Source organism: Aquarana catesbeiana, linkage group LG11 (assembly GCF_042186555.1).
Source record: "Aquarana catesbeiana isolate 2022-GZ linkage group LG11, ASM4218655v1, whole genome shotgun sequence".
NCBI classification, from domain to species: Eukaryota; Metazoa; Chordata; class Amphibia; order Anura; family Ranidae; genus Aquarana; species Aquarana catesbeiana.
In genome coordinates, this window is record NC_133334.1 from 51484526 (window position 1) to 51510653 (window position 26128).

The 26128-nt window shown below is 42.0% G+C and overlaps 1 protein-coding gene across 3 annotated transcripts in view; it reads right to left on the reverse strand.

Annotated features, from left to right (window-relative positions):
* Positions 1 to 6833: 6833 nt before the first annotated feature.
* ARFGAP2 (ARF GTPase activating protein 2) overlaps positions 6834 to 26128 on the reverse strand; it is a 53153-nt gene continuing 33858 nt past the window's right edge. For all 3 annotated transcript variants that reach the window (XM_073604341.1, XM_073604340.1, XM_073604339.1), the window contains 6 exons: positions 24373 to 24498; positions 22643 to 22780; positions 20249 to 20372; positions 12567 to 12660; positions 11477 to 11595; positions 6834 to 7622 (listed from right to left, as the gene is read on the reverse strand). In XM_073604341.1, the coding sequence (XP_073460442.1) occupies positions 7602 to 7622; positions 11477 to 11595; positions 12567 to 12660; positions 20249 to 20372; positions 22643 to 22780; positions 24373 to 24498 (622 nt within the window). In that variant the 3' untranslated portion in view covers positions 6834 to 7601. The remainder of the gene's footprint in view (positions 7623 to 11476; positions 11596 to 12566; positions 12661 to 20248; positions 20373 to 22642; positions 22781 to 24372; positions 24499 to 26128) is intronic.

The window sequence follows — 26128 nt, forward strand, 5'->3', positions numbered from 1 at the left end:
TTTTAAATTTCTTTAACAAAGGGGTTAAGTTATTATCTAAGTATCTCTCTGGATCCTTGGTTATCTTAATACCTAGATATTTTGTTAACGCTTTTATTTCTAACCTACTATTATTTGGAGGGGTACCTGCACTGGCGGGGTCTAATGGCAATAAAACTGATTTTCCCCAGTTTATAGACAATCCCGAGATTTTCCCAAACCCGGAGAATATCTCCATTACTTGTCTCAGGGATCCCTCAGTGTCTCCCATGAATATGAGGTCATCGTCCGCATACAATGCGATCCGCTCCTCACCATCCCTCCTCTGGAACCCCACTATCTTCCTGTCTTGCCTTACTGTTGTAGCTAATGGCTCCATGGCTAGGGCAAAAATCATGGGAGACAAAGGGCATCCCTGCCTTGAACCCCTCTCTAGTTTGAAACCGGTCGAATATTCATTATTGACTTTTACTTTGGCATATGGTTCATTATACAATACTTTAACCCAGTTTATAAACGAAGGACCAAACCCATATTCTTTTAATACTCGCCAGACATATTCCCATTCTAAACTGTCGAAAGCTTTTACTACATCCAACAGAAGAATTGCCCTCGAGCCACTGTTTTCCGTGGGAATCTGCAAGTTCAAAAGAACTCTCCTGATGTTCATACTAGTTGTTCGATGGGGTATGAATCCCGTCTGGTCCGGGTGAACTATTTTATGGATCACTTTCTTTACTCTGGTGGCTAAAATTTTTGCTAATATCTTAACATCTGCACAGAGTAGCGATATGGGTCTATATGACCCAGGGTCCAGGGGGTCTTTCCCCTCTTTGTGCAATACTATTATTGTAGCTTCTGTCATTGAAGTGGGTAACCTCCCTTGCTCTTTTGCCCAATTAAAGACGTCTAAAAGTTCCTGCAATAGTACCTCCCCATACTGTTTGTATATCTCGACTGGGAGACCATCGGGACCTGGTGATTTATGATTGGCCATTTCTGATATTGCCATTTTGATTTCTTCAATGGTAATTGGTCTTTCCAGTGCATCTACATCCATCCCCTCCAGTGTTGGTATATTAATATTTTGAAAAAATTTGTCCATTTCCCCCTCATCCGCGGCCCCTCTAGATTTATATAACCTCTCATAGTATTCTTTAAATGTTCCAGTAATCGTTTCTAATTGAGATGTTATCTCACCTGCCGGGGTCTTAATGGCCGGGATCACGGATGGGGGGGAACCGGACCTAACTATTTGAGCCAGTATCTTTCCAACTTTTTCCCCTTCCCCGTACATAGCTTGCTTCTGAAATGCCCTTTTATTTTCTACTTTCCTTATTATTATATCTTTATACCTTTGTTGTTTATTCTCCCACACACTGCTGTCACCTGATAGAATCTGATGAATGTATGGACTGAAGACCAGGTTGCGGCCTTACAGATTTGAGCCATGGAGGCTTGGTGATGCACTGCCCACAAAGCACTAACAGCCCTGGTGGAGTGCGCTTTGACCTGAAAAGGTGGAACCTTCTTCTTCAAGCCATAAGCTTGAATAATTATCTGCCAAATCCATTTGGCAATAGTGGATTTCGATGCTGCCTGTCCTTTCCTAGGACCTTCAGGCAACACGAACAAAACATCCGTTTTTCGAATCGGAGCAGTCGCCTTCAATAGATCTTGACTGCTCTCACTACATCCAAAGAGTGTAGTGACTTTTCTTCCTTGGAACAGGGTTCTGGAAAAAATGAAGGTAAAACAATATCCTGGTTTAGGTGAAAACCTGAAACCACCTTTGGCAGAAAGCTAGGATGAGGGCACAATACCACTCTATCCTTGTGAACGATTAAATATGGCTCTTTACAAGAAAGAGCCGCCAACTCTGATACCCTTCTTGCAGAAGGAATGGCTACCAGAAAAACTAGCTTCCTTGTCAAAAGGACCAAAGGAATATGTCGTATTGGCCCAAAAGGCTGTTTCTGTAATGCCAACAGAACTAAATTCAAGTCCCAAGGGTTCAGGGGGAATGTTGATGGGCAAGGTCCTTACGGTTCTGGACCATTTCCCTTGGACAGATGCTTCTTCCAGGACTGCTCCCCAACCTGAAAGGCTGGCATCTGTTACCACCTTCCAGGTAACCGGTAAGAAGGATTTCCCCTTCTGCAGATTCTCGGATATCCTCCAACTGAGGCTCTGGCGCACTTTTTGCATCAAACGCATTGGAAAATCTAGTGCCTGAATCTTGTTCCAGGTCCATAGGATATTGTTTTGCAGCAGTCTCGAATGAAACTGAGCATAGGGAACTGCTTCAAATGAAGCCACCATCTTCCCTAACAACCTCATACAAAGGCGAATGGAAGGACCATTACCCCTTGGACCAGCGCTGATCTTTGCCTGGGGTAAAAATACCTTCTCCTGGGCTGTATCTATGACCAGACCCAAGTACTCTAATCTTCTTACTGGCTTTAAAGACTATTTCTCTAGGTTGATGACCCAACCTAGGTATTCCAGATAGTCGTGGTGACCACGTTTTGGCCCAAGCGGACTACCGACCGGTCTATTAAGAGCAGGTCGTCCAGGTATGTTATTATAGTTATACCTTGAGTCGTTAACCTGGCCAGGGGAAGGGCCAGAAGTTTTGTAAACACCCGAGGTGCAGTAGCTAGACCAAAAGGCAAGGCTACAAACTGAAAATGAAGTCCTTCTACTTCGAAACGCAGATACTTCTGGTGAGCGGGGAAAATAGGTACATGCAGGTATGCATCCTTGATGTCGATTGATGCTAGAAGCTCTCCCCCTTGTAGGATGGAGACCACTGATCGGATTGATTCCATGCGAAAAGAGAGCGAATCTTCAGGAATCGATTTAGATCTTTGAGATCTAGAATTGGCCTGACATCCCCATTTGGTTTTGGTACCGTGAAAAAAAAAAACCTTTTTTTTTAAACAGGAATTCCAATTTTTTATCAGTTGGATCCCTAAGCATTTGTGCATTGTCAACCAGACAAGTCAAACTTTTACTCACAGAGGATATAGCAGCGTCAATTGCTGGTACACGCCACATCTTAGTGAATTTTTCCTCCATAGGATAAAGTGTTGAAAACTTCTTAGGAGGAAAAAAGTGCTTATCTGGTTGATTCCACTCAGAATACATAAGCTTTTCTAGTAACGAATGGACAGGAAAGGCACGCAAGGCTTGTGGGGGCTTTAGTGAACCCAAACAGGAAGTGGGCTCTTCAACTGACTCCGTTAAGGGTAGCTTAAATGTGGAGCGGACCATTTCAGTAAGAGAATGCACCAGCAACTTCTCAGCATGTGAAGCTGAAGAAGATCCTTCCCCACTTGATTCCTCGGAAGAGGAATCATCAGCCTGTTCACAGTCCCCTGAGGGGGATTCATCTTCCCCCTCCCACAGTTCCTCCGTTTAGGGATCCTGGGTGGTAGAAGGGGACCGAATGCGTTTTCCTCCACTCTGTGAAGACGTGATTAAAGCCACTAATCTTTCCTCTAAGCCACTCATAGCTGAGGAGAAAACCTGCTCAGTTATATAGACAGGGGCTGAAGTGTCGGAAGCAATTGCAGCCCCTGATGGCTCACTCGGACCAGCCTCCTTAGTATGGGATGGTGTTGCAGAGGGAGGGTCCTTAGGACCTGAGGGCGACCCCTTCGTGTCCTTGGTCTTTGCGCCATTTGAACCACCTCCTCTCGTCATAGTGCCGAGCACAACGCAGAGGTACCACCAAAAAAATGCACGCACTGTTGAGCAATAGTTCAACAACTGCTGCTGCTTTTAAGCTCAGCCTGATGCTTAAAGTAAATGTGCCTGGGAATGCCTGGGTCACTCACACGCCACCCATCCGCTCTGTGCCCCTCCTAGCTGTATGCACCTGAAAAAAGGTGCATTTTATAGCTATGCAGCCCGCGTTGTGGACGCCAATTTGTGCCAACACTGCTAAGCCCCGCCCCCTTCCTCCAACCACCCATTGCGCCCCCCCCTCATCTATTTTAAAATAGAGTGTTTTCCTGCGCGAGCGGGCACCGATCCTGCCCGGACCGCATGGAGGAGGGATGGGAAAGAAAGAGAGGAGGGGAGCTGCCAATGGGAACCACCGTAATTGCGGCGGGAGTGGGGTGGCACACCATCTGATGCCATGCTCCTACTGCCTGGAGGAAGCTATCCAGGTGGGGGGACATTCCTAAGAAGAGAAAAAAAAAACCCTTTCCCATGACTTTACTTGGAGCCTGGGCCGGAGGAAGTGTGCAGCTTGTACACCGAGACGAGACTGACAAGCCCCTGGTGGTGACTATAGGCATAGCAACATTTGCTTTAAAGGAGAAAACCCACAAGAATTAGAAAAATTCCTTTAGGAATCTCCCTTACCTTATCCAGCTGCAGGGTTCTGTGGTAACAGACCCAATCTTCACCTCTCACGGTGGGCTCTGTTTAGAAAACCTTCAGGGACTGGGGCCCCCTTTTTTATGGTGGGATCCAGAGCCCTGGGTCCATAAAAAGCACCTTGCCAGGAATATGGCCAAAAAAAACAAATACTGGATCCCGGGGTCCAGCTCTCTAAAAAGTAAGGCGTTACAGGCAAAACCTCGTTTCTTCGGACATGAGGCCCGGGTACCATTCAATTCAGCCTGGAAGAGACACTTTGAATGGATCCGGTTGCATGGCTTGACCCTGCGAGGAATATTACAGTGGAGCTCAGCAAAGCACATCTTTACTCGTGACCAACACTTAAGACACTGGCGAAAAAACCAACACTTAAGACACTGGCGAAAAAACTGAGGTACTCCTGGTAAGGGGAGGGGTTATATGGGGAATTGAACTTCCTGTATAGGGTGTGCCAGTGTCCATCACCTAAGGCTGCCATATAACCCATACAGTTATGACTGTGGCTCTGTGTCCCATGATGTACGATAAAGAAAAAGCTCAAACAGCTTAAAAATGTGGCTATTCTGTGTTTATCTGCATTTTTGAGCCATAAGCTTTTATGGGAGTATAGTTTTGCTTCAAAAAAAGCTAAAAAAAAAAAAAAACAAAAAAAACAAAAAAAAACAAAAAACAACCCGCTGAAAAACTCACGGCTTTCTACAGCTAACGTTACTGCCTTTTTTTATAACGTCCAATGTGCATGAGGCCTTATATGCAAGACTGTTTTGGTTCAGATTAACCTCATGTAGTGTTAATTACCACCTCCTTATAGCCCCTTCCAATCGTTAATCTGAAACTTGTTATTTTAAAAGGAATGAGAAATTGTGTTTTTTTTTTTTTTTTTTTAACAGTCAATAAGTCAATAGACCCATTGAGGAATAAAATCAAGTGCACGTGGAGACTTCCTGCTCCAACTTCTCCTAGACCCTTGATTAATGCTTCTACTTCACGATGGGCTCGAGACTTATCCTATAGACTAGGGCTTAGCCTGGTACACATGACGAGAATATCAAACAACAATCATCCATTTTTAAAATTTTTTTTGCATGCTAGTCTCATATCGAAAATGAATAAGTTACTAGGATTACGAAAATTCTCGTAAAACAGAATACAAGTTTGCGCAATGTAGTGTTTTGTATACTTTTATTTCTGAGCATGCGTAGTCTTGGTCACTCGATTTTTTACAAATACTTTTTTTTTCTGCTGAGTAAATGAAAATCATTTGTTCGGTTATTGTTCAGGGAAGAAAAAAAAACTTTTTGTGCTAATTTTGCATGAACTGTCGTGATAAGCTCTTAAAGGCGTTGTACTATCAATCAGATTATCGCGCGATTGCTCCAAAAGCAGTATTTTTCGTCCAATTGTGTCATGGTGTGTACTAGGCATTAGGCTGCTAACCCCCATTTTGACCCACCTTACGGACCCATACATAGACATCACTTCACTAATTTCCTAAAGCAACATGTCTAACATGGCCGTTCGTTTCTACAATTTGTAGGTTTCTCTGTAAATGTCCTTTGACTCTACTTTGTGTTTTATGTATTTTCTAATAAAAATTCAATAAACCTAGTAGATTGTTTAACCACTTCCCGCCCGGCCTATAGCAGAATAATGGCCAGGAGGTGGTTCAGTTATCCTGACTGGGAGTCATATGACGTCCTGCAGAATAATAGCTGCCGTGCGCCCCCGGGGGGCACATCGCGGCGATCGGTGGTGCGATGAGTCAGTCTGACACACCGCTACACCGATCTCGGTAACGTCGCTTTCGGAAGTCGCAACGCTGCATTTGTAAGTGTAACTTCCGGTCGGAACACTGTATTCGTAAGTGTAAAGTCCGCCTGTGCATGGATGTGAGATGTTCCGGGCGCTTGTTATGTTATCTGGGGCTCTTCTGGCCATGCCGGAGGTATCCAGGACCAGCATGGAGCACAAGTGACCAGCATTTAAGGCCGTTCGTAAGTAGGAGTCATTCGTAACTCGAGGACTGCCTGTATTTATTATCTAGCCAAACTTTTGGTGAGAGTGGGGGATAGTGAAAAACTCTACAAAGTGTTTATTTCTATTTACTCTCCTCAGGAGAATTTCCTTTGATTTTAGTCTCACAAAGACATCGGTCACCGGAACAGGGGTGCCTATTGGATGATTTACCATTAATTGTATTGACAACTTTGGTTGTCAAAGTTTTAGATTTCCCATCACTTGGATTACTTCTGATTGGATAACCCCAGAGGCTAACAGAGTCCATCGGGCGTTATCGGCTTCAACTAAATCAGGTAAGAAGACGCACAACATTAAAAAAAAAAATGGGAGGACTTTATTCCCCAAGACTGGAATATTTTCACATGAACATCAACTCTTTCTGCTGTCCAAAGGAAAAAAAAAAAAAAAAAAAAAAAAAACAAGAAGGACATACAAAGTAATTGTGCCTCAGTATTTTTATTTACTTGTATCTGGTAAACACTGTACGTGGCTTTCAAGGCAATTTACATCCCCTACCTCACATGTGATCGGCAATCGCAGGTCTACCAAGAGACATGAAAATAAATACACATGCAGCCAGCCTCTTTAATTGCCTCACCTGCCATGCCAGGGCCTGCATAGTCTCCGTGTCCCATAATAGTCCAGATGAAAAGGATTAAAATGACATAAAAGTAATGCTGGGACACAAGGGGTTAATAAATCACATGATGGGAATTCACTCAATGATGGGAGGCCTCACCCAGACAGTAACAGTCAGAGTTTCTGAATGAGGTTCCCAATACCCTTCCGTACTACACACACTCATCCTGTCCACTACGCACATTCATCATCTGTTACATATACATCCTGTCTGCAGCAACATTACTGGGGTCCTGCACAACACACCCCATCTATCATCTCACACAAACACATTAAAAGCACAATCTCTGGGCATCCCTAGCAGGAAGGGGAAGCAGCAAATCCTCCGAGGAGGTTGGGAGCAGCTGATGGGAACAAGCAACAGTGGACACTGTAAGAGGGGGAAATGATCCAGTGGTGTTTTGAGGAATACTGAAGCGGCCGTCTCCAAAGAAGGGGTGCTATCGCCACTTGCTGGAGAGAAGCAGGTCACTCTCTCCCAATCTGACCCCTCTATTTCCCCAGCCCTTATCTGGTGGGTACATGGGTAAGATGCTACAGCAGTAGACTCCACATTCTTCCCTGATGACTTAGTAGGAACTGTATCGATCCTGGGAAAGGAGGATAAAAGAAGTTTAGCATTTTCATTTGTATGCATCATTATGCATTTAGGAAAAACAAGTTTGACGAAAAAAAAAAAAAAAATTCTACACAGGGACCCCCATTTATTTATTACAAAATTTTAAATTGTTCTCTTCGATCCGCCCATGACCTCCTGCTCTCTTGCTCCCATTAAACCTCCTCCCATGCTTGCTTTCAGGACTTCTGAAGAGCCACTCCAATCCTTTGGAACTCCTTACCCCTATGTTCCATCTATCTCCTACTCTGTCCACTTTTAGGCAATCCTGAAAACGTCTCTTCAGAGAATCCTATTCTGCCCCCATCTAACAGCTGTACATTTTTATTTTCTCCATCAGCTCATTTTCCACAGTTATTACCTTTTGTATAACTTGACCCTCTTTTTTTAGACTGTAAACTCTAAACAAGGGGGGCCCTCCAATTCCTCCTGTATTGAATTGTATTATAACTGTATTGTCTGTCCTTATATTGTAAAGCACTGTACAAACTGTTGGCACTATATAAAATCCTGTATAATAATATAGGCAGTTTTTTATACTTCGTGGTGTAGCAGTGTGCATCCTTTCCAGGAAAATACTGACTTGCTTTTGAAGGTGCATGATCCTATATCCTACTCTTTTTGAAATTCTTAATTACTGTCAGGGAATAAAGCATTTGTCTCAGTATTTAAAATTATTGTTCAAGACCAATGGCTAACCCAGGTGTAATAGAAGAAAGTCCACAGTCCCATAGCCAGAACCAATCATTTTAGGTTCTTTTAAAGGAAACCTTTAAAATAAAATGGCAGGTGCTATAAGTGACTCCCTTTAAAAATTGCTAGCTGCATGGCAATAATGTTAATCCCATCCAGCACCAATACTGAGACACTGGCCTGGAACATCAGAAGGTCTGACTTCACCTGCTGCATGCTTGTTCTGGGCTAGTGAACCTACAGTATCTCACAAACGTGAGTACACCTCTCACCTTTTTGTAAATATTTTATTCTAACTTTTCATGTGACAACACTGAAGAAATGACACTTGTATAACAGTGTAAATTTGCCGCCCCCTCAAAATATCTCAACACACAGCAATTAATGTCTAAACCTCTGGCAACAAAAGCGAGTACACCCCTAAGTGAAAATGTCCAAAGTGGGTCCAAAGTGTCAATATTTTGTGTGGACACTATAATTTTCCAGCACTGCCTTAACCCTCTTGGGCATGGAGTTCACCAGAGCTTCACAGGTTGCCGCTGGAGTCCTCTTCCACGACGACACCACAGAGCTGGTGGATGTTAGAGACCTTGCGATCCTCCACCTGCCATTTGAGGATGCCCCACAGGTACTCAATAGGGTTTAGGTCTGGAGACATGCTTGTCCAGTCCATCACCTTTACCCTCAAGCTTCTTTAGCAAGGCAGTGGTCATTTTGGAGGTGTGTTTGGGGTCGTTCTGTTGGAATCTGGCCCTGTGGCCCAGTCTCCAAAGAGAGGGGATCATGCTCTGCCTCAGTATGTCACAGTACATGTTGGCATTCATGGTTCCCTCAATGAACTGTAGTTCCCCAGTTCCGGCAGCATTCATGCATCCCCAGACCATGACACTCCCACCACCATGCTTGACTGTAGGCAATGTAGGCAGTGTGCGGCATATGGTCTGAGCACTGACAGGCTGACCCCAACCCCTTCAACCTCGGCAGCAATGGAAGCTGGAAGCACTTATATGTCTATTTCCCCAAGATAACCTCTGGATATGACACTGAGCACGTGCACTCAACTTCTTTGGTCGACCATGGCGACGCCTGTTCTGAGTGGAACCTGTCCTGTTAAACTGCTGTATGGTCTTGGCCACCGTACTGCAGCTCAGTTTCAGGGTCTTGGCAATCTTCTTATAGCCTAGGCCATCATTATGTAGAGCAACAATTCTTTTTTTCAGATCCTCAGAGTTCTTTGCCATGAGGTGCCGTGTTGAACTTCAACCCGTGACCAGTATGAGAGAGTGAGAGCGATAACACCAAATTTAACACACCTGCTCCCCATTCACACCTGAGACCTTGTAACACTAACGAGTCACTTGACATGACACCGGGAAGGGAAATTGCTAATTGGGCCCAATTTGGATATTTTCACTTAGGGGTGTACTTACTTTTGTTGCCAGCGGTTTAGACATTAATGGCTGTGTGTTGAGTTATTTTGAGGGGACAGCATATTTATACTGTTATACAAGCTGTACACTCTCTACTTTACATTGTAGCAAAGTGTCATTTCTTCTGTGTTGTCAGATGAAAAATATTTACAAAAAGGTGAGGGGTGTACTCACTTTTGTGAAATACTCTAAGTATTAAAGTTAAAGGAATGACATTACAACCAAGCACCTAGCATTTTCATAAAATGAGGCATGGAGTTACAACATTTGTAAATACAGTAAAACCTTGGTTTACGAGTAACGCGGTATACGAGCGTTTTGAAAGAGGAGCAAAATTTTTTGAAAAATTTTGTCTTGATATAGGAGCAGTAGTTTTACTGTAAAAACAAAAGAATTACACTCACAGTGTTAAGGAGTCTGGTGTTCATCCATATAAAGCCGTTGTGTATATGTACAGTAAAGCTGTCGGAGACACCCAGAGACATTCTCAGCTGGATGGGGCGAGCGTAACGTGCGTTCGGAGCACCTGGAGGTGTCAACAGTTCCTGAGTGTCTCCGAGTTCTCCAGGAAGCGCTGGGAGCCACCATCGTCCCGAACCTCTGGTCACATATAGCGCCGTACACAGTACACCAGCGGCTTTACCTCAATATACACAGTGGCTTTACATGGATGAGCTCCAGACTCCTTAATATTTTGAGTGCAATTCTTTTTTATTTTATTACATTAAACTGTGATTCTATTTTTTTTTCTACACGGAGGTACAGTACAGAATTCCTACTACAGAACTGTACAGTATTAATATGATCATTTTTATATGAATAAATGGTTGTGGAACAAATTATCAGAGTTTCCATTATTTCTTATGGGAAAATTTGCTTTGATACGAGTGCTTTGGATTACAAGCATGCTTCTGGAAAGAATTATGCTTGCAAAACAAAGTATTACTGTAAAGTCTTTCAATCCATACAGTTGAATTATCATCAGCATAAACCTTATGAAGCATCATATTTCAGGGCACTGTCTTGTAAACAGGAGTTTTGATGCAACATTAGAGGAACACAGTTAATGTCCACAGTCCAACTACTTTGTAATTTGTATAGAAATCTAAAGAATAAACTGAGAAAATAACAACCAGCATCTAGCATTTTTAAGATAGCCATTAGCCATTTTAGTACTTATTTTATGATGGTTTATTTGTTAATACTTCTTGATCACTGCAGCTTTCTTGTTGCCATTTCCTGACAAATTCAGTTTTCAGACTTTTAGAGGATTTAACTTTGAAATGGGGTCCAAAATTAGCATTTACAAAAGTTACAAGAGAAACATTAAAAAGACTGCCCCTTTGCCAATTCAAGTGGAATTGGCGTGTATGAAATATAAAACGCACCTCCAAACCTATTACTAAACTCTTCAGTGATCCCCCACCCATTCCTACGTTGAACAAATCATTCTTTTCACACAATATCTGTCCTGATGGCCTTTAATTGTCACAGCTGAAGCTCCCTTTTAGTGCTGGAGGCTGCCATTGCCTGAGCCCCAGGCTGGGCTATTCATTCCAGGGCAAAGCAACATCTTTTACAGTGATGTGGTGTAAGGGAACTTAGTCTGTTCCTGAGAGTCAGGCAATGGCACATCTAGGAGAACCTCTGTTGTGACAGGCGACATCCATCCTGACAGATTCCTTTACAAGCCCCTTTATGTTACCTGTAAGGTGTTCATGACACCGTTTGCCAATACAGCCATCTTGCCTGCAACAGATTTCACACCCTGCTTAAAGTGGGTGATATCAGCAGAGGGCAGAACATTCCCCAACGAGACTCCAGCTGCAAAATAAAGGATTAAACCAATGTAGTACCTGTTTGACAAATTTCAATTGCTGCTTAAGTGATATTAAAAAGGCAAAAATATTTTTTTTAAATAACAAACATCTTCCACTTACCTGCTCTGTGTAATGGTTTTGCACAGAGCAGCCCCCATCTTCCTCTTCTCAGGTCCCTCACTGGTGCTCCTGGCTCCTCCTCTTCTCTGAGCGCCCCTACCCTATAGCAAGCCGCTTGCTATGGGGGCAATCGTGCATGCTCGCTCCCGAGCCATGCTGTGTGTGTCCATAAGACAGACTTTGAGAATGGGGCTTGGCCCTGCCCACCACTCATTGGCTCCCGCTCCTGTGTCTCAGTCAATGAGGCAGCCGAGACCCAGGACAGCAGCCGCTCTAGTGCACATCGCTGTATTGGGATCAGACTTGTGTAAGTATTAGGAGGAACTGTTGGGGAAGCTGCATACTAAGCGATTTTTATCTTCATGCATAGAATGTATGAAGGTAAAAAAAAATTAAAAAAAAATAAACCTGCAACCTTTACAAGCACTTTAATGATCTTTTTATTTGGCCAAATATCAAAGAACAGAGGACAGTGGATGATGCCTCCCCTATTATTTCTCTCTGTAGTATCTATGAGGCACAAACAAAGCAGGCCCTAAATTTAGGGACTGATTCAAAGGAGATCTCCAAACAGAATAAAAACCATTATCATTACAAACTTGCAGGTTATCAAACAGGTTATGTGCTCTTTGTAACTTTTTGTGCAACTACAGCTCAATCCCAAAACACTTTTCACTGTACACTGTGTGTAATTGGTAGGCTTATCTAGACCCCACAGAAGCACGACAATGAGACAAGCTTCCTCTCCTGCTACAAGCCCAAAAACAGCATAGATGCAGGTCATTTTTTTTTTTTTTTATTCCTGTGGGTAGCAGTGAGATTCACACAAAAGGCAGAGTATATTGGAGAAGGTACCTGCTGTGTTTACAGAGTCTGCGTCTCCAAAGAGGTCAGCTGAGCTGATGGCATTGCTGGAGGAGAGCTGCTGCAGACGGGACCGAGCTTCATACTGCAGAGAGACAAAGATCCATCAATTATGAGCATCACACATAACTTGTGCCAAAATATCACCAAATGATCTACAATCACACCGACGTGCTACACAAGACTCCAACACAAAAACAAAGAAATAAGAGAAACAAAAAAGTAATAAGTTAAATACTGACTGACCAATGACTCCTCGAGACTGATTTGGACCTGGGGTAGCTAAAACCACATGGGGGGGAATGCAATAAAGCATTTAGGACACATTTGGTCCCTTTAAACTCAGAGGCAGGCCAATGCTGAATCATGTCGCAATACACCCTGCCTCTCACTCTTCTTGCTGCCGTGTGCCAGATTTCTGTCCTCTAATCTCCCCAATATCCCCCCTGTGCACTCTTACCACATTTACCCCTTCCCAGCTATCCCCTGGCTGCTCTGTGGCCTCCTCCTTTCCCATGGTAACCTCTCCCTTCTGCCCCCATCATCTGCCTGAGCACTGGGCATCTTGTTTGCTAGGCCACCAGTGTCCTCAAAACCAATAACACTTCCTCAGCCCCATTTAGCTGCTGGCCAGAAAATTTTGTGGCCGAGTGGTGCAAGTAAACGAAAGGGTGATGAACCTGGCTGGTGGGACAATAGCACAACACACACAATTTACATTAGGAAGTGATAGTGACCTCAAAAGTTGGTATCGAAAAGTCCAATGCGTGCAACATCAAGTATTAGTACTTTTAAGAAAAGAACCTAAGTATATGTGGAATTCTAGACAAAAGTACTGTACACTACAAAGAGTACACTTGGTCCATTTTATACTAATGATCCTTTGCAGATGGGTGACCAATCACCAGTGATTGGTTAGCTTGATTGTCTAGATCCTAATTGTTTTAAACACCTGCCAACCAGCCGCCGCAAATTTTACTGCAGAATGGCACGGCTGGGCAAAACGATGTTACGTTGCTTCGCCTTTTGGTCACAAGGGTCAGGCACACGCGCGCCCGAAGCATGTGCCGACCCCCATGCGAGTGCCCGGCGGGCGCAGTGACCGCTGGGCTCCCGCAATCGCTCATGACAGAGCGAGAACCGGGATCTGTGCGTGTGTAAACACACACACAGATCCCGGTTCTTTTCGTGGAGAGGATACAGACTGTGTGTTCATACTATATATGAACACCGATCTCCGTCTCCTAGTCAGTCTCACTTCCCCCACAGTTAGAACACGTACTAGGGAACACTATTTACTCCTAGATCGCCCCCTAGTGTTAACCCCTTCCCTGCCAGTGACATTTACACAGTAATCAGTGCTATAATTGTCAATGGTTTCAAAAATGTGTCAAAAGTGTCCGATGTGTCCGCCATAATGTCGCAGTCCCGATAAAATCGCAGATCGACACCATTACTAGTAAACAAACAAACAAAAAAAAAAAAACACGCTATAACTTTTGCACAAACCAATCAAACGCTTATTGCGATTTTTTTTTTACAAAAATATGTAGAAGAATACAAAGACATGCTGGTAGGTTAATTGGCTTCTGTCCAAAATTGGCCCTAGTATATGAATGGGGACCTTGGATTGAGGGTAGGGACTGATGTGAGTGTGCGATGTACAGGGTTAGGGACAAGGGTCAGGGTTGTAGACACACACTCACTCAGGTTGAACTGGATGGACTGGTGTCTTTATTCAACCTTACTAACTATGTAACTATGTAACTATGTAACTATGTAACTATGTAACATATCGGCCTAAACTGAGTAAAAAAATTGTTCTTTTGATAAAAAATGTGGGATATTTATTATAGTAAAAAGATAGTATTGTTTTCAAAATTGTCTTTTTTTTATAGTGCAAAACATAAAAACCACAGAGGTGATCAAATACCACCAAAAGAAAGCTTTATTTGTGGGGAAAAAAAAGGACGTCAATTTTGTTTGGGTACAGTGTTGCACAACGGCGTAATTGTCAGTTAAAGCGACGCAGTGCCGAATCGCAAAAAATGGCCTGGTCATTAAGCAGCCAAATCTTCCGGGGCTGAAGCGGTTAATATTTATAAGACAAGCTTGATGTTCAGCTGGGATTCCCCCCCCCCCCAATGATGATGGAATGATGTAGTTAGCTATAGTTTGTGTAGCCTGCATGTTGTTTCTGGAATAGAGCACAGAACTATGAATTATAAATGGTGCTGTTCAGCGACTAGCAGAGAAAAGGTTACAGGATGAGTTACAGTGGGAAGAAGAGTGGGCCAGTCAAGCAGAGCAAATTCAAATTTATGTTGGGCCAGGCAGAAACCGTGCAGGCAAGGACATAAGGCTGGTGTTTTCAGCATCAATTAATCATTGTCCTGGAAGAGGAATCTGCACGTTAAAATTTTTCATGGGAGCCCTTGCTTACAATTGCTATATCTAGAGCTTACTGTACGTTACTGTAGTGCAAACAGTAAGTTGAAGGATACATTTTAAAAAAATAAAAAAAGAAGAAGAAAAATGTGGTATGTTTGGCATATTTGAAACAAACTATTTGACAATCATTTTTGGTATAGTAATGAAATAAAAATGATAAATAAAAAGCATTTCGGCTACGCTACATGGGGAACAGAAACTGCCTACAGGGTATGGCATCTGCAGCAACAAACTGCACCGTGCATTTAAAACTACAGGAGCCACATGTCTACATGGACCAGTTTCTGTAAAAGGTGAACTTATCCTTAAGGCCCTTCTCACACTTGTGCAACTTGTTCTGCGACTTGAGACTGCAAAGTCGCATAACAAGTCGTAACCCCATGATTTCCAATGAGTACCATTCATATCTGTGTGACTTCCGACTTCAAACTTTGGTACTATTTTGGTCCGAATTTAATGCGAGTTTAGGTCCATAGACCTCAAGTTTACACAGGATTTCCTGAAATTGTGCCAAAATCTCGCGACTTTCAAGTCGCGGCAGTGTGAAAGGGGCCTTAAGCCGCACAATTATTGTAGCCATCCTTCCCTATTTCCACTGGCTAACCTACAAAAATACAAACACTCTACTTTTAATACTATATGCTATACCAATGTACAATGTATATGTAAAGCGCTGCGTAAATTGACGGCGCTATACAAGTACCTGAAATTAATAAAAAATAAATAAATAAATATACCAGCCACTCTCAACCAGGGTTCCATGGAACCCTAAGGTCCCTCCAGATATTGCTATAGGTTTTTTAAGCTAACTGACCTCCCAATCTGATGGTTGCTGCATAGTTCCAGGCCCGATGCCATTTGGCAGAGGGTAACGTTCTGACTACCACTGTACAAAATTTATTCTTCTCATTGACCACCACTGTAAAAAGAGGCATTTTTTCCATTGACCACAATTGTAAGAGGAATATTTTCCAAATGACCCCAAGACCTGAAATATTTCAAGAGTTCCTCTGGGATTAAAAAAAAAAAAAAAAAAAAAAAAAAAAGGCTGAGAAAGGCCATGCTATATTAGTGTTTCTCAACCATTTTTCAGTCAAGGCTCCCTTCAACGTTATGGACAGTCTTGAGGCACCCCATTCTAAAATGTAAAAAAACTAGTCCAATAGCTTTACATAATGCAACAACACCCACACTTAGGACACCCAATGTAAGAGGCAATTTAATTCTTCCAAAGCAAATACACTTTTGCACACTGGTACTGATTAGTATGCCAATGTTTCTCTTCTCTCAGCTTCTCTCCATCACTCAGCTAATGTAACCCCCATGCTGACGGAGAGGGGCAAGGGAGGGTCACACAAGGATGCTGTGTAGGTGACCGACATCCTCCTTACCAACTGATGACATCATTGGTTGTTAGGATGCCCTTGGCTAGAAGGTCATACTGACCCTCGGGCCGCAGTTTGGAGACCACTGATCTAAGCCATGGTGCAGGAGTCTTTACAGAAACTTGTCAAATTAGAATCTGCCAGTGACAACTTGCTTTTAAAAGATTTATATCCCAGGGTGGCCCATGGACTATGAAATGTGAACAGCCAGTGACATTGGGAATTCAAACCCACCTACTTGTTCATAGACACCGATTCATCAAGCAGCGAGACATGGACAATGAGAGCAGCAAAGCTTTTATAATATAAACCAACAATGGAGCCTACTAAACATTCATCCTTGAAAAACTTCCTATAAAGAAAACTGAACTTGTTGGCTTTATGAACAGTTCTAGGTTTCAGGGTTTTACCCCCGGGTCAAACTGTTTGGATCTTGAATCTAAAAACGCTTTTGGATAAACAGTTCAACCCCAGCAGGCCTCAAGGAAGAGAGTTAGGAGGTATATGCAAAAGTTCAGGTTAAGCCAGCCATACATGGATCGAAATTTGGGCGGTTTAGCAAGGAACAGCCAAATGTCAATCCATGTTTGGGCACCCTGGTTGTACACAAGTCGATCGATTGACTTGTGTACAACCAGCCGGTGACAGTAATTATTGTGTTCTGCCGAAAAGGATGGCTCCCCACCAGCAGAAAACAATAGCACCGTGGAAGGGATTTCCCCATCAACACTGACTGTGTTGATGGGGAAATCAAGCAATTTTCTTTCCTTCACACTGCTGCAGGGTTGAAATTGTACAAGTTCAACTGAACTCGCACAATTTCATTCCTGAATGTCAGCCTGACTTCGGGGGCGATTTCAGAGACATCTGTGCGGGTTCCTGCATTTCTATTGAAATCGCACCCGAAGTCGCCAAAAGTAGTACGAAAACTATTTTTGGGAATCGGTGCGGCGTCGCACCGATTCGGACGTTGCCATTGCCGGCAATAGCTGCCGATTTGGCATTCGATTTGACATGTCAAATCGCATCAATATAAACCTAGGCTCCATCCGTGGTGGAAGGAAAGGAAATTGCATAATCCATGGTCTGCATTAGACCACTGAACAGCTCAGACAATAGGGTTTTCTTTTTTAAATTTAGACAAGCTAAGTGGTTTTGTATGTGCACAAGTAATTACACACTTTTCGCTCAATTTAGTGTTGGTACATACAGTATTTGTTGCATTTTATAGGATTTATTATGACTCATTTAAAACGCTTGTATTATAGATTTTATGAATAAAATTTATGCTTGGAGCCTTGGATACCCTTAGGGAGGTGACATCCTCCAAGCCAGAGGTGCTGCAACTACAGGTGCTCTGTACAATGTGCACAATCGGGGGCACACCACTATCACAGATGCCTACACACTGCAGGAGGCTGGGTGACCAGTAGGGGCAGTGTGTGGAGACAATCACAGATGGGTGGAAGGAATTGCTGAGCTCCACAAATGATCTGCTGGATATGGAGCCGGTTGGGGGTGGGTCCCCCACCAAACTCTGGGAGACCGCAGAGACATGAAAAAAATGGCATTCTACAAAGCAATACTATTATGCTAACTGGTGGGGTATTATACAATTATATATTACACAATTCATGTTATCACATGGTATATTTTATAGCCAATAGGTTACGCGGTACTTATGCCTAACATAGTGGAGCCCCATATTCTCAAATGCATATCACGTGTTGGATTTGATTATGTAATACAGGTTGTTCATTTTATTGTTGCTCTCAGATATTCACTGAAAAGTGGTTGATAAGTTAAATTGTTGAGATAGAAGGAAAAGCAAGAAGATATATTATGCTATTCTGGGCTTAACATTGTAAGTGCATTCATTTATTACTGTATAATTATATGTCAATTGAAGGAGGTGATCTCTATAAGTATGTACGAAGAGAGATGAAGAGTATGTATGGTCCCCTAATATTGGTGAGCTTCGCTCTGATGAAGAGGCGATTCCTCAAAATGCGTTAGCAAGAATATTAGAGGTTGGTCTTCTAATGAAGCACTAATTGATGGATGTGTGCCTTCATTGGTCGAGTAGATGTTGCTTATCAAAATTATGAAGTGTGTCTTTATATAACTTTTGTGAGTACAATATATTTAATATAACCGATTAAAAGGTTTTTTTTGGAGGATCCTACACTATGCCAGTTTATCGGAAGCAGCATTTATAATTTTAAACAAGCCACTAGCAAGTAGAGCTGCACGATTCTGGCCAAAATGAGAATCACATTTTTTTTTTGCTTATAATAAAGATCATGATTCTCTCAGCGTAACATCATCTTTCACATTATACAAAAAAATTGGGCTAACTTTACGGTTTTGTTTTTTTATTAATTCATTAAAGTGTATTTTTTCCATAAAATTGCATTTGAAAGACCGCTGCGCAAATACAGTGTGACATAAAATATTCCAACAACCACCATTTTATTCTCTAGGGTCTCTGCTTAAAAAATTATATTAATATATATATATTATCTCTATCTATCTATATATAATCCCCTTGCCGCCGAGCGTACGCAGATACGCGGCCTTGGCTTTCGGGGGTTATACCGGGAAGATGCCCTGCAGCTGCAGGCATCATCCCGGTACAGTTTTTTAGAACGGGCGATTGGCTATCCAGGGATAACAACCGATGCGGCTAAAAGCCGCTCGGTTGTTATCCCGGAGGAGCGGGAGGGGACATCCACCCCCCCCCTCTGCCTTCCGACACTCTTACCGATCATTGATCCGCCTCCTCCGTCGGCTAGAGAGAGACTGGCACGAAGCTGGAAACGGCTTTGTGCCAGTCTTCTCTTTGTAAAACGCGGAAGTGACGTCACAACGTCACTTCCTGTTTACTCGGCTGCCAAAGGCGCTGGTTTTTAAAAAATATACAGTATTCAGAATCGAAAATGGCGATCTGAATATTTTTTTTTTTAAAAATTATGAAATTAAAAAAAAAAAAAAAATTTTTAAAGCGCCCCCGTCCCCGTGAGCTCGCGCGGGTAAGAAAATGCATACGGAAGTCGCGCCCGCATATGTAAACGGTGTTCAAATCACACATGTGAGGTATCGCCGTGATCGTCAGAGCGAGAGCAATAATTCTAGCACTAGACCTCCTCTGTAATTCAAACCTGATAACTTATTTTTTTTTTTTTTTTAAATGGCACCTATGGAGATTTTTAGGTACCGTAGTTTGTCGCCATTCCACGAGTGTGCACAATTTTAAAGCGTGACATGTTTGGTATATATTTACTCAGCGTAACATCATCTTTCACATTATATAAAAAAATTGGGCTAACTTTACTGTTTCATTTTTTTTTTTCGTGTTCATGAAAAAGTGTCTTTTTCCCCCAAAAAGTTGCGTTTAAAAGACCACTGCACAAATACCGTGTGACATAAAATATTGCAACAATCACCATTTTATTCTCTAGATTCTCTGTTAAAAAAAAATATACATAATGTTTGGGGGTTCTAAGTAATTTTGCAATCTCGATTCTTTAACAGCTGTCAGCAGAGAACTCTCTGCACTGAATAGGGAAAATGCTGGGGGGGGGGTTAGAATTGCAATCTGGATTCTTTAACGATTAATCGTGCAGCTCTACTTGCAAGCTTTAATACATTTCAAGCAGAATTGAATCAAGTCTGTTGAAGCCTGCTAGCAGCTCGTTTAAAGTGACAGTCAGCACGCTCACCATGATCTATGTCTCCAAACTGAAGCTGACGATTATTGTAATGGTTTCAGAAAAACTATTTAAAGCCGTTAGCAGGAGAGCATCAAGAAGTGCTTAGCAGAGGTTATGTACTTACCTCAGCATCCTGCTCTCTGCCAAAGAACATGTCTGAGGAGATGGCTTTGGCGCTGGCAAACTTTGTGCGTGCTTCGTTGGATTCTGGAGATGGGGTGGGCTCTAGTTTTCTCCTGTTTGCAGGCCTGAGTGTAAAGAATACAATACATGAGAGCTCATCAATAACACACTTTATAAGAAAGGTATTATATATGCTCACAATCTATTGCTCTGGTCATTACAGAGACCAAGAATCACTGCTGATTTTTATGCTTCCAGGTTCCCTCAAAGCCATTAGAAAATCAAGGTAGTCTACCAGTAACACTTTAGATCGTTTCATGGTGCAAAAAGTAAATATTGAAGGTAGACTGCATTTATGGGTTTGTTAATTGTTGCCAACGAAAAGTGGCAGAAAGTGGTTTATATTACCATTTGTGTGCAAAGAGATGAAGGTGTGAAGCCAAGCAGACAGCAGAAGGTGCCTGCAGACCTTTCATGGCCACAGGAAGTCATACACCTGTCAGGTTATACTGCCACCTAAAGGAGGATTGGACACTGGCAAACAAAAAATTTGCAAGCCAGCCCAGGAAAACCCCACCTACTGTCAGCAGTTTTTTTGCTAATTTCATAGAAGGATGGGTGTCTTTTCTTTAGCTCTGCTGAGAAAGGCCAAGCCACTTGTGGTGCTTTCCAGACATCGGGCACTGGTAAAAGTTAGACATGCAGCGCTTTCCAGGTCTGGAGCTGTGTCATTGCCTCGGTGCATGCCCCGTCCCTAAATGCTCACTTCATAAGTAGGCTGTTTGGACCACAGAGCACCTTCAAATGTATCACTTTCCAGCAGTTCCACCACAGAAGGATTTTAAGGCTGAGGAACTGGGCACAAGCGTCAACAGCTGGGTGGAGTGTTACGTGCACTCCGTGATCCCTTTCTTGCTATCCAGTGTTGAGGAAGCATCTTCCATTGCTACTTTTTATATAAGAGTCTCGATTCCCTGCCCTACCACACCCCTACAGTGACCTGGTCACTTTTGGCCAGCCGGACCCTACACCTGTTTCCAAGCAGTTGGGTTTGAGAGTTCTGGAGGCTTTGCGCTGTACCCTGAGCTACATTGCTTTTCACCTTGCGGTGCAACGTCTGATTCTGGACACGGGGGGCCAGTTTTGCTGTATGGGGTGTCTCCACCTCACGCTTACTAATATGTTCAGGCATTTGCAGCCTGGAATTTTGCCCTCTGCTATTCTATGCCATTTTTTGGAGTCTTCCCTGGCTCTATCAGGCACCACCTCCTCTGCTCTGTCTAGGGAGGACTTCACAGCCATCAAGTACTTTAAATGTCATAACAGATGCTTGCTGACTCTGACGGCAGAGGCCACAATAGCCCCCCAGTGCCTTCTCCTGCAGATTCTGAGCCAATCCTCCAGTATAAGCAGACAGTATACTACCTCCTGTGTTCTTCAATGGATGAGAAATTGCAGCCTATCATTCCTAAGGTGTGGTGTCTGCATTTGGTTTTCTTTTTATTGTTTTTTTTTTTCAGGCTTTCCTTTATTTCCACCTGGTGAGCCTTCCAGTAACACATTTCCTGAGACAACGCTCACTCATTGTATTGTATCCATAGAGCATGGTCACACCAAGAAAAAAAAAAAAAAAAAAAAGACTACAGAACTTTGCCCTCATCATAACAAATGGGGATGAGAATTGTAATACACAGAGAACTGGGAAGGTAGCAGCTAATAAGAGTGCAGCAGAGGCAGAAAGTGCAAAAGTTATCAGCTCACTAGATTTCTGGCAGGATCGACAGATTTATTTTTCTTTTCATTTATTTAACAGATACAAGAACAACATTTTAATGTTATTTAACAATTTGTGATAGTTAAACAAACCTAAATGTAAAGGGAGGCCTTAATGACCAATAGAAAAAAAAAAAAGCAGGAGAAGGGTGGAGTTAAATGTTCTTCAGTAACAGTTGCTGTTCAAAGACCTTTAGGTGTCTGCTGAACATGTGTGATTGCACCTAAAGCCCAACTTGGGGAACCTTGAAAATTGCAAAAGTGGATTTACTTACCTGATCCTCCATGCTGCTAGAACAGTCCTTGCAGTTTCTTCTCCGATGATCCAGTGGTCTAAGGTCCCGACATCATCAAGATGAATGTAGGGTGCGTAGCCCTTCATTAAATGTGATGATGCAGAGGGACAGTCCACCACCGGAATGTGGGAAACTGAGGATTAGGCAAGTAAAAATGCTTTTTACTCTCCCCTAGACTAAATTAGCAATTAATCATTGCAGCGTGGGTGCAGCCTCTGAGTTGGGCTATAAGCTGAAGGTGAACACAAATTTAAAAACAGGAAAAAAAAAAAAATAAAAAAAAAAAGTACAAAATACTTCTCTAATAACATAGTGAGAAAACTCACCGGTCTCGTGCTGGCTGAATACTGGAGATAGTCACCTCTCGCTCCTCCTCACCCTTATCTGCAGACCCCCAGGTAGAGTTTTCAGTTTCCCATCTTGAGCTAAATCCTTCAGCTAGCGAGAATGGGTTGTCTTTATATCTAATAAAAAATAAAAACCCACAATAAAACAAACACACATTACAAAATGTAGTTAAATCAGGAACACTTAAAAATTTGGAACATATCTACTAGGCTGGAAACAAAGGAATGCAGTGCTACTACCCCACAGGCAATCTAAATCATCTCCGAAGCCAGTGTTTTGGCAAAAACGGCTGCTGAAACCTCACAAATAATCAGTCTAAAAAGAAAGCCGGCACAATAGCATATATAACTGAGCATCATAACTGAGTTTTTATTGATGCAGAGTAATACAGGCGCAAACTGGTCAACATGTTTCGGCCATCCTGGCTTTATTCATGACTGTCTTGAACAAGGCCAGGATAGCCAAAACATGTTGACCAGTTTGCAGCTGTATTACTCTGCATTAGAGCTGCACGATTCTGGCCAAAATGAGAATCACAATTTTTTTGCTTAGAATAAAGATCACGATTCTCGCGGTGTAATATCATCTTTGACATTATACAAAAAAAAAAAAAATTGGGCTAACTGTACTGTTTAGTTGTTTAATACATTAAAGTGTATTTTTTTCCAAAAAAGTTGCATTTGAAAGACCGCTGCGCAAATACAGTGTGACATAAAATATTGCAGCAACCACCATTTTATTCTCTAGGGTCTTTGCTAAAAAAATAAAATAAAAATTATAATATATATATATATATATATATATATATATATATATATATATATATATATATATATATATATATATATATATATATATATATGATTTCAAAGTAATTTTCTAGCAAAAAATAATGATTTTAAATTGAAACCAAGAATGTCAGAAAGAGGTTTAGTCATTAAGTGGTTAAACTTCCCTCATACACACCTGAAGTCCATTCCTTTGATCTAAGTCGCTGATGAATGTTGTGATACTCAGCAGGCTGCCTGTTTTTTTTTTTTTTTTGACAGCTAGCGGCTTCAGCAGAGAATTCTCTGCATAGAAAGAATCGGGAAAATGCTTTGTCAAGATCGCAAGGGGGAAAAGATCATAACGATTCTTAACGATTAATTGTGCAGCTCTACTCGGCATCAATAAAAACTCTTCAAGCTGCTAAAGTGTGCCATTGTGCCAGCTTTCCTCTTGGACATATCTACTTGGCCCCCTTATAAAAAGAAGGCGATACACATATTACAATGCTCATGAATACACTATACCTGCCATAGAATTGCAGTATATTACAACTGAAGATGGATAGCTACCACAATAGCATAAAAGGAAAGGGATGGTCAGCACTCTGGATGACATCCAAAATATATATATTTTTTTTATTACATGCATGTACAAAGCTGTAAAACAGCCTATGCGTTTCGGACATTAGTCCTTAGTCACGGCTGATAAAAAAAACTAAATAAGTAACACTTAAATAGTATATACAAAGGGTCACAGGTGAATTAAAAATGAAAAAGGGAAAACCCGTCATGATTCGTGCAATGGAACACATCACAAAAAACGTCCCCCTTATGAAACAAAGGCGATACATGTATTACAATGTCCATGAATACACTATTTCTACTATAGAATTGCACTATATTATAACTGAAGATAGATAGCTACCACAATAACATACTTTGGCGGTCCAGAGGTGAAGCTGGAGTCTTCCAACAGATCAAGCTGAGATCGTGACGATTTAGTTGCAACAGGCGTCTCCTGTTCGATCACATGCATCTCTGAGAGAACCGAATGCGAAATAGAACTGTGCAGAGGTAATGGCATCGTAATAAGCATTCTGCCAAGCAAATCACTAATACATTCTTAAAAGGTTAGGTCTGCTTTCAAATGGATAAATGTAAAATTAAACATTCCCATCCTCATCAAAAGCTCACACACATTTAAAGGCCTCAGGTTTAGACAACCATTACTGTGTTCTTCACAAGGCCAGATACTATTTGCAAGTTCCCACTGTGCTTCCTTCAGACCATACTGCTCCATGCACTAGGCATAGAGTATATAGCTGCCATTTATAGAACTACCCCATGATGCACAAAATCTGGAGCTTTCATGGTAGAGCAGAAAGTGCAGCAATGAAAGGCTGCAAACATTTCCCGGCTTTGAGAGGCCACATCAAAAGAACTTCAAGCACGAGTTCTCTGCCTATGTATATGGGGTTTAAAGTCAAGCCAAAGCAGATCAGTTCCACAACAAAGCCAGTAAAGTGAAGAACAAAGCTGTGAGTTTGTTTATATAACTAAGTGGAGCTTCCCCCTTTAACCTAGATTTAAATCGAGGGGGAGGCTACTTCAATAAGCAGACTTTGCTATAGGGGTCTACAGTGACTGATACATACAGTTGTGTTCATAAAGTTTACATACCCTGGCAGAATTTATGATTTCTTTCAGAGAATATGAGTTCTAACACAAACTTTTTTCACTCATGGTTAGTGTTTGGCTGAGGCCATTTATTATCAAATCGACTGTGTTTACTCTTTTTAACCCTTTCATGACTAAGCCTATTTTTGAAATTTGGTGTTTACAAGTTAAAATCCATATTTTTTGCTAGAAAATTACTAAGAACCCCCAAACATTAATATATATATATTTTATATCACACGGTATTTGTGCAGTGGTGTTTTAAATGCAAATTTTTGGGAAAAGGGACACTTTCATGAATTTAAAAAAAATCCAAACAGTAAAGTTACCCCATTTTTTTTGTATAATGTGAAAGATGATGTTACGCCGAGTAAATAGATACCAAACATGTCACCCTTTATAATTGCACGCACTCGTGGAATGGCGACAAACTACGGTACCTAAGAATTTGCATATACGACGCTTTACATTTTTTTTACGGTTACCAGGTTAGTGTTACAGAGGAGGTCCAGTGCTAGAATTATTGCTCTCGTTCTGACGATACCTCACATGTGTGATTTGAACACCGTTTACATATGCGGGCGCGACTTCCGCATGCGTTTTCTTTGCTGCACGAGCTTGTGGGGACGGGGGCGCTTTAAATTTTTTTTTTTTTTTTTTTTTAATTATTTAATTATATATTTATAAATTGCGTTAAAAAAAAAATTGATGACTTTTATTGCTGTCACAAGGAATGTAAACATCCCTTGTGACAGTAATAGGTGGTGACAGGTACTCTTTATGGAGGGATCGGGGGTCTAAAAGACCCCCGATCCCTCCTTTGCACTTCAAAGTATTCAGATCGGCGAAAACGGTGATTCTGAATACTGTGTATTTTTTTTAAATCGGCGCCATTGGCAGTCATGACGTCGCTTCCGCGTTTACAATTAGAAGGCTGGAACGAAGCCACCCACAGCTTCGTTCCAGCCCGCCCCCAGCCGCCGAAGCCAACCGATTGGCCAGATCGGGAGGCCCGGC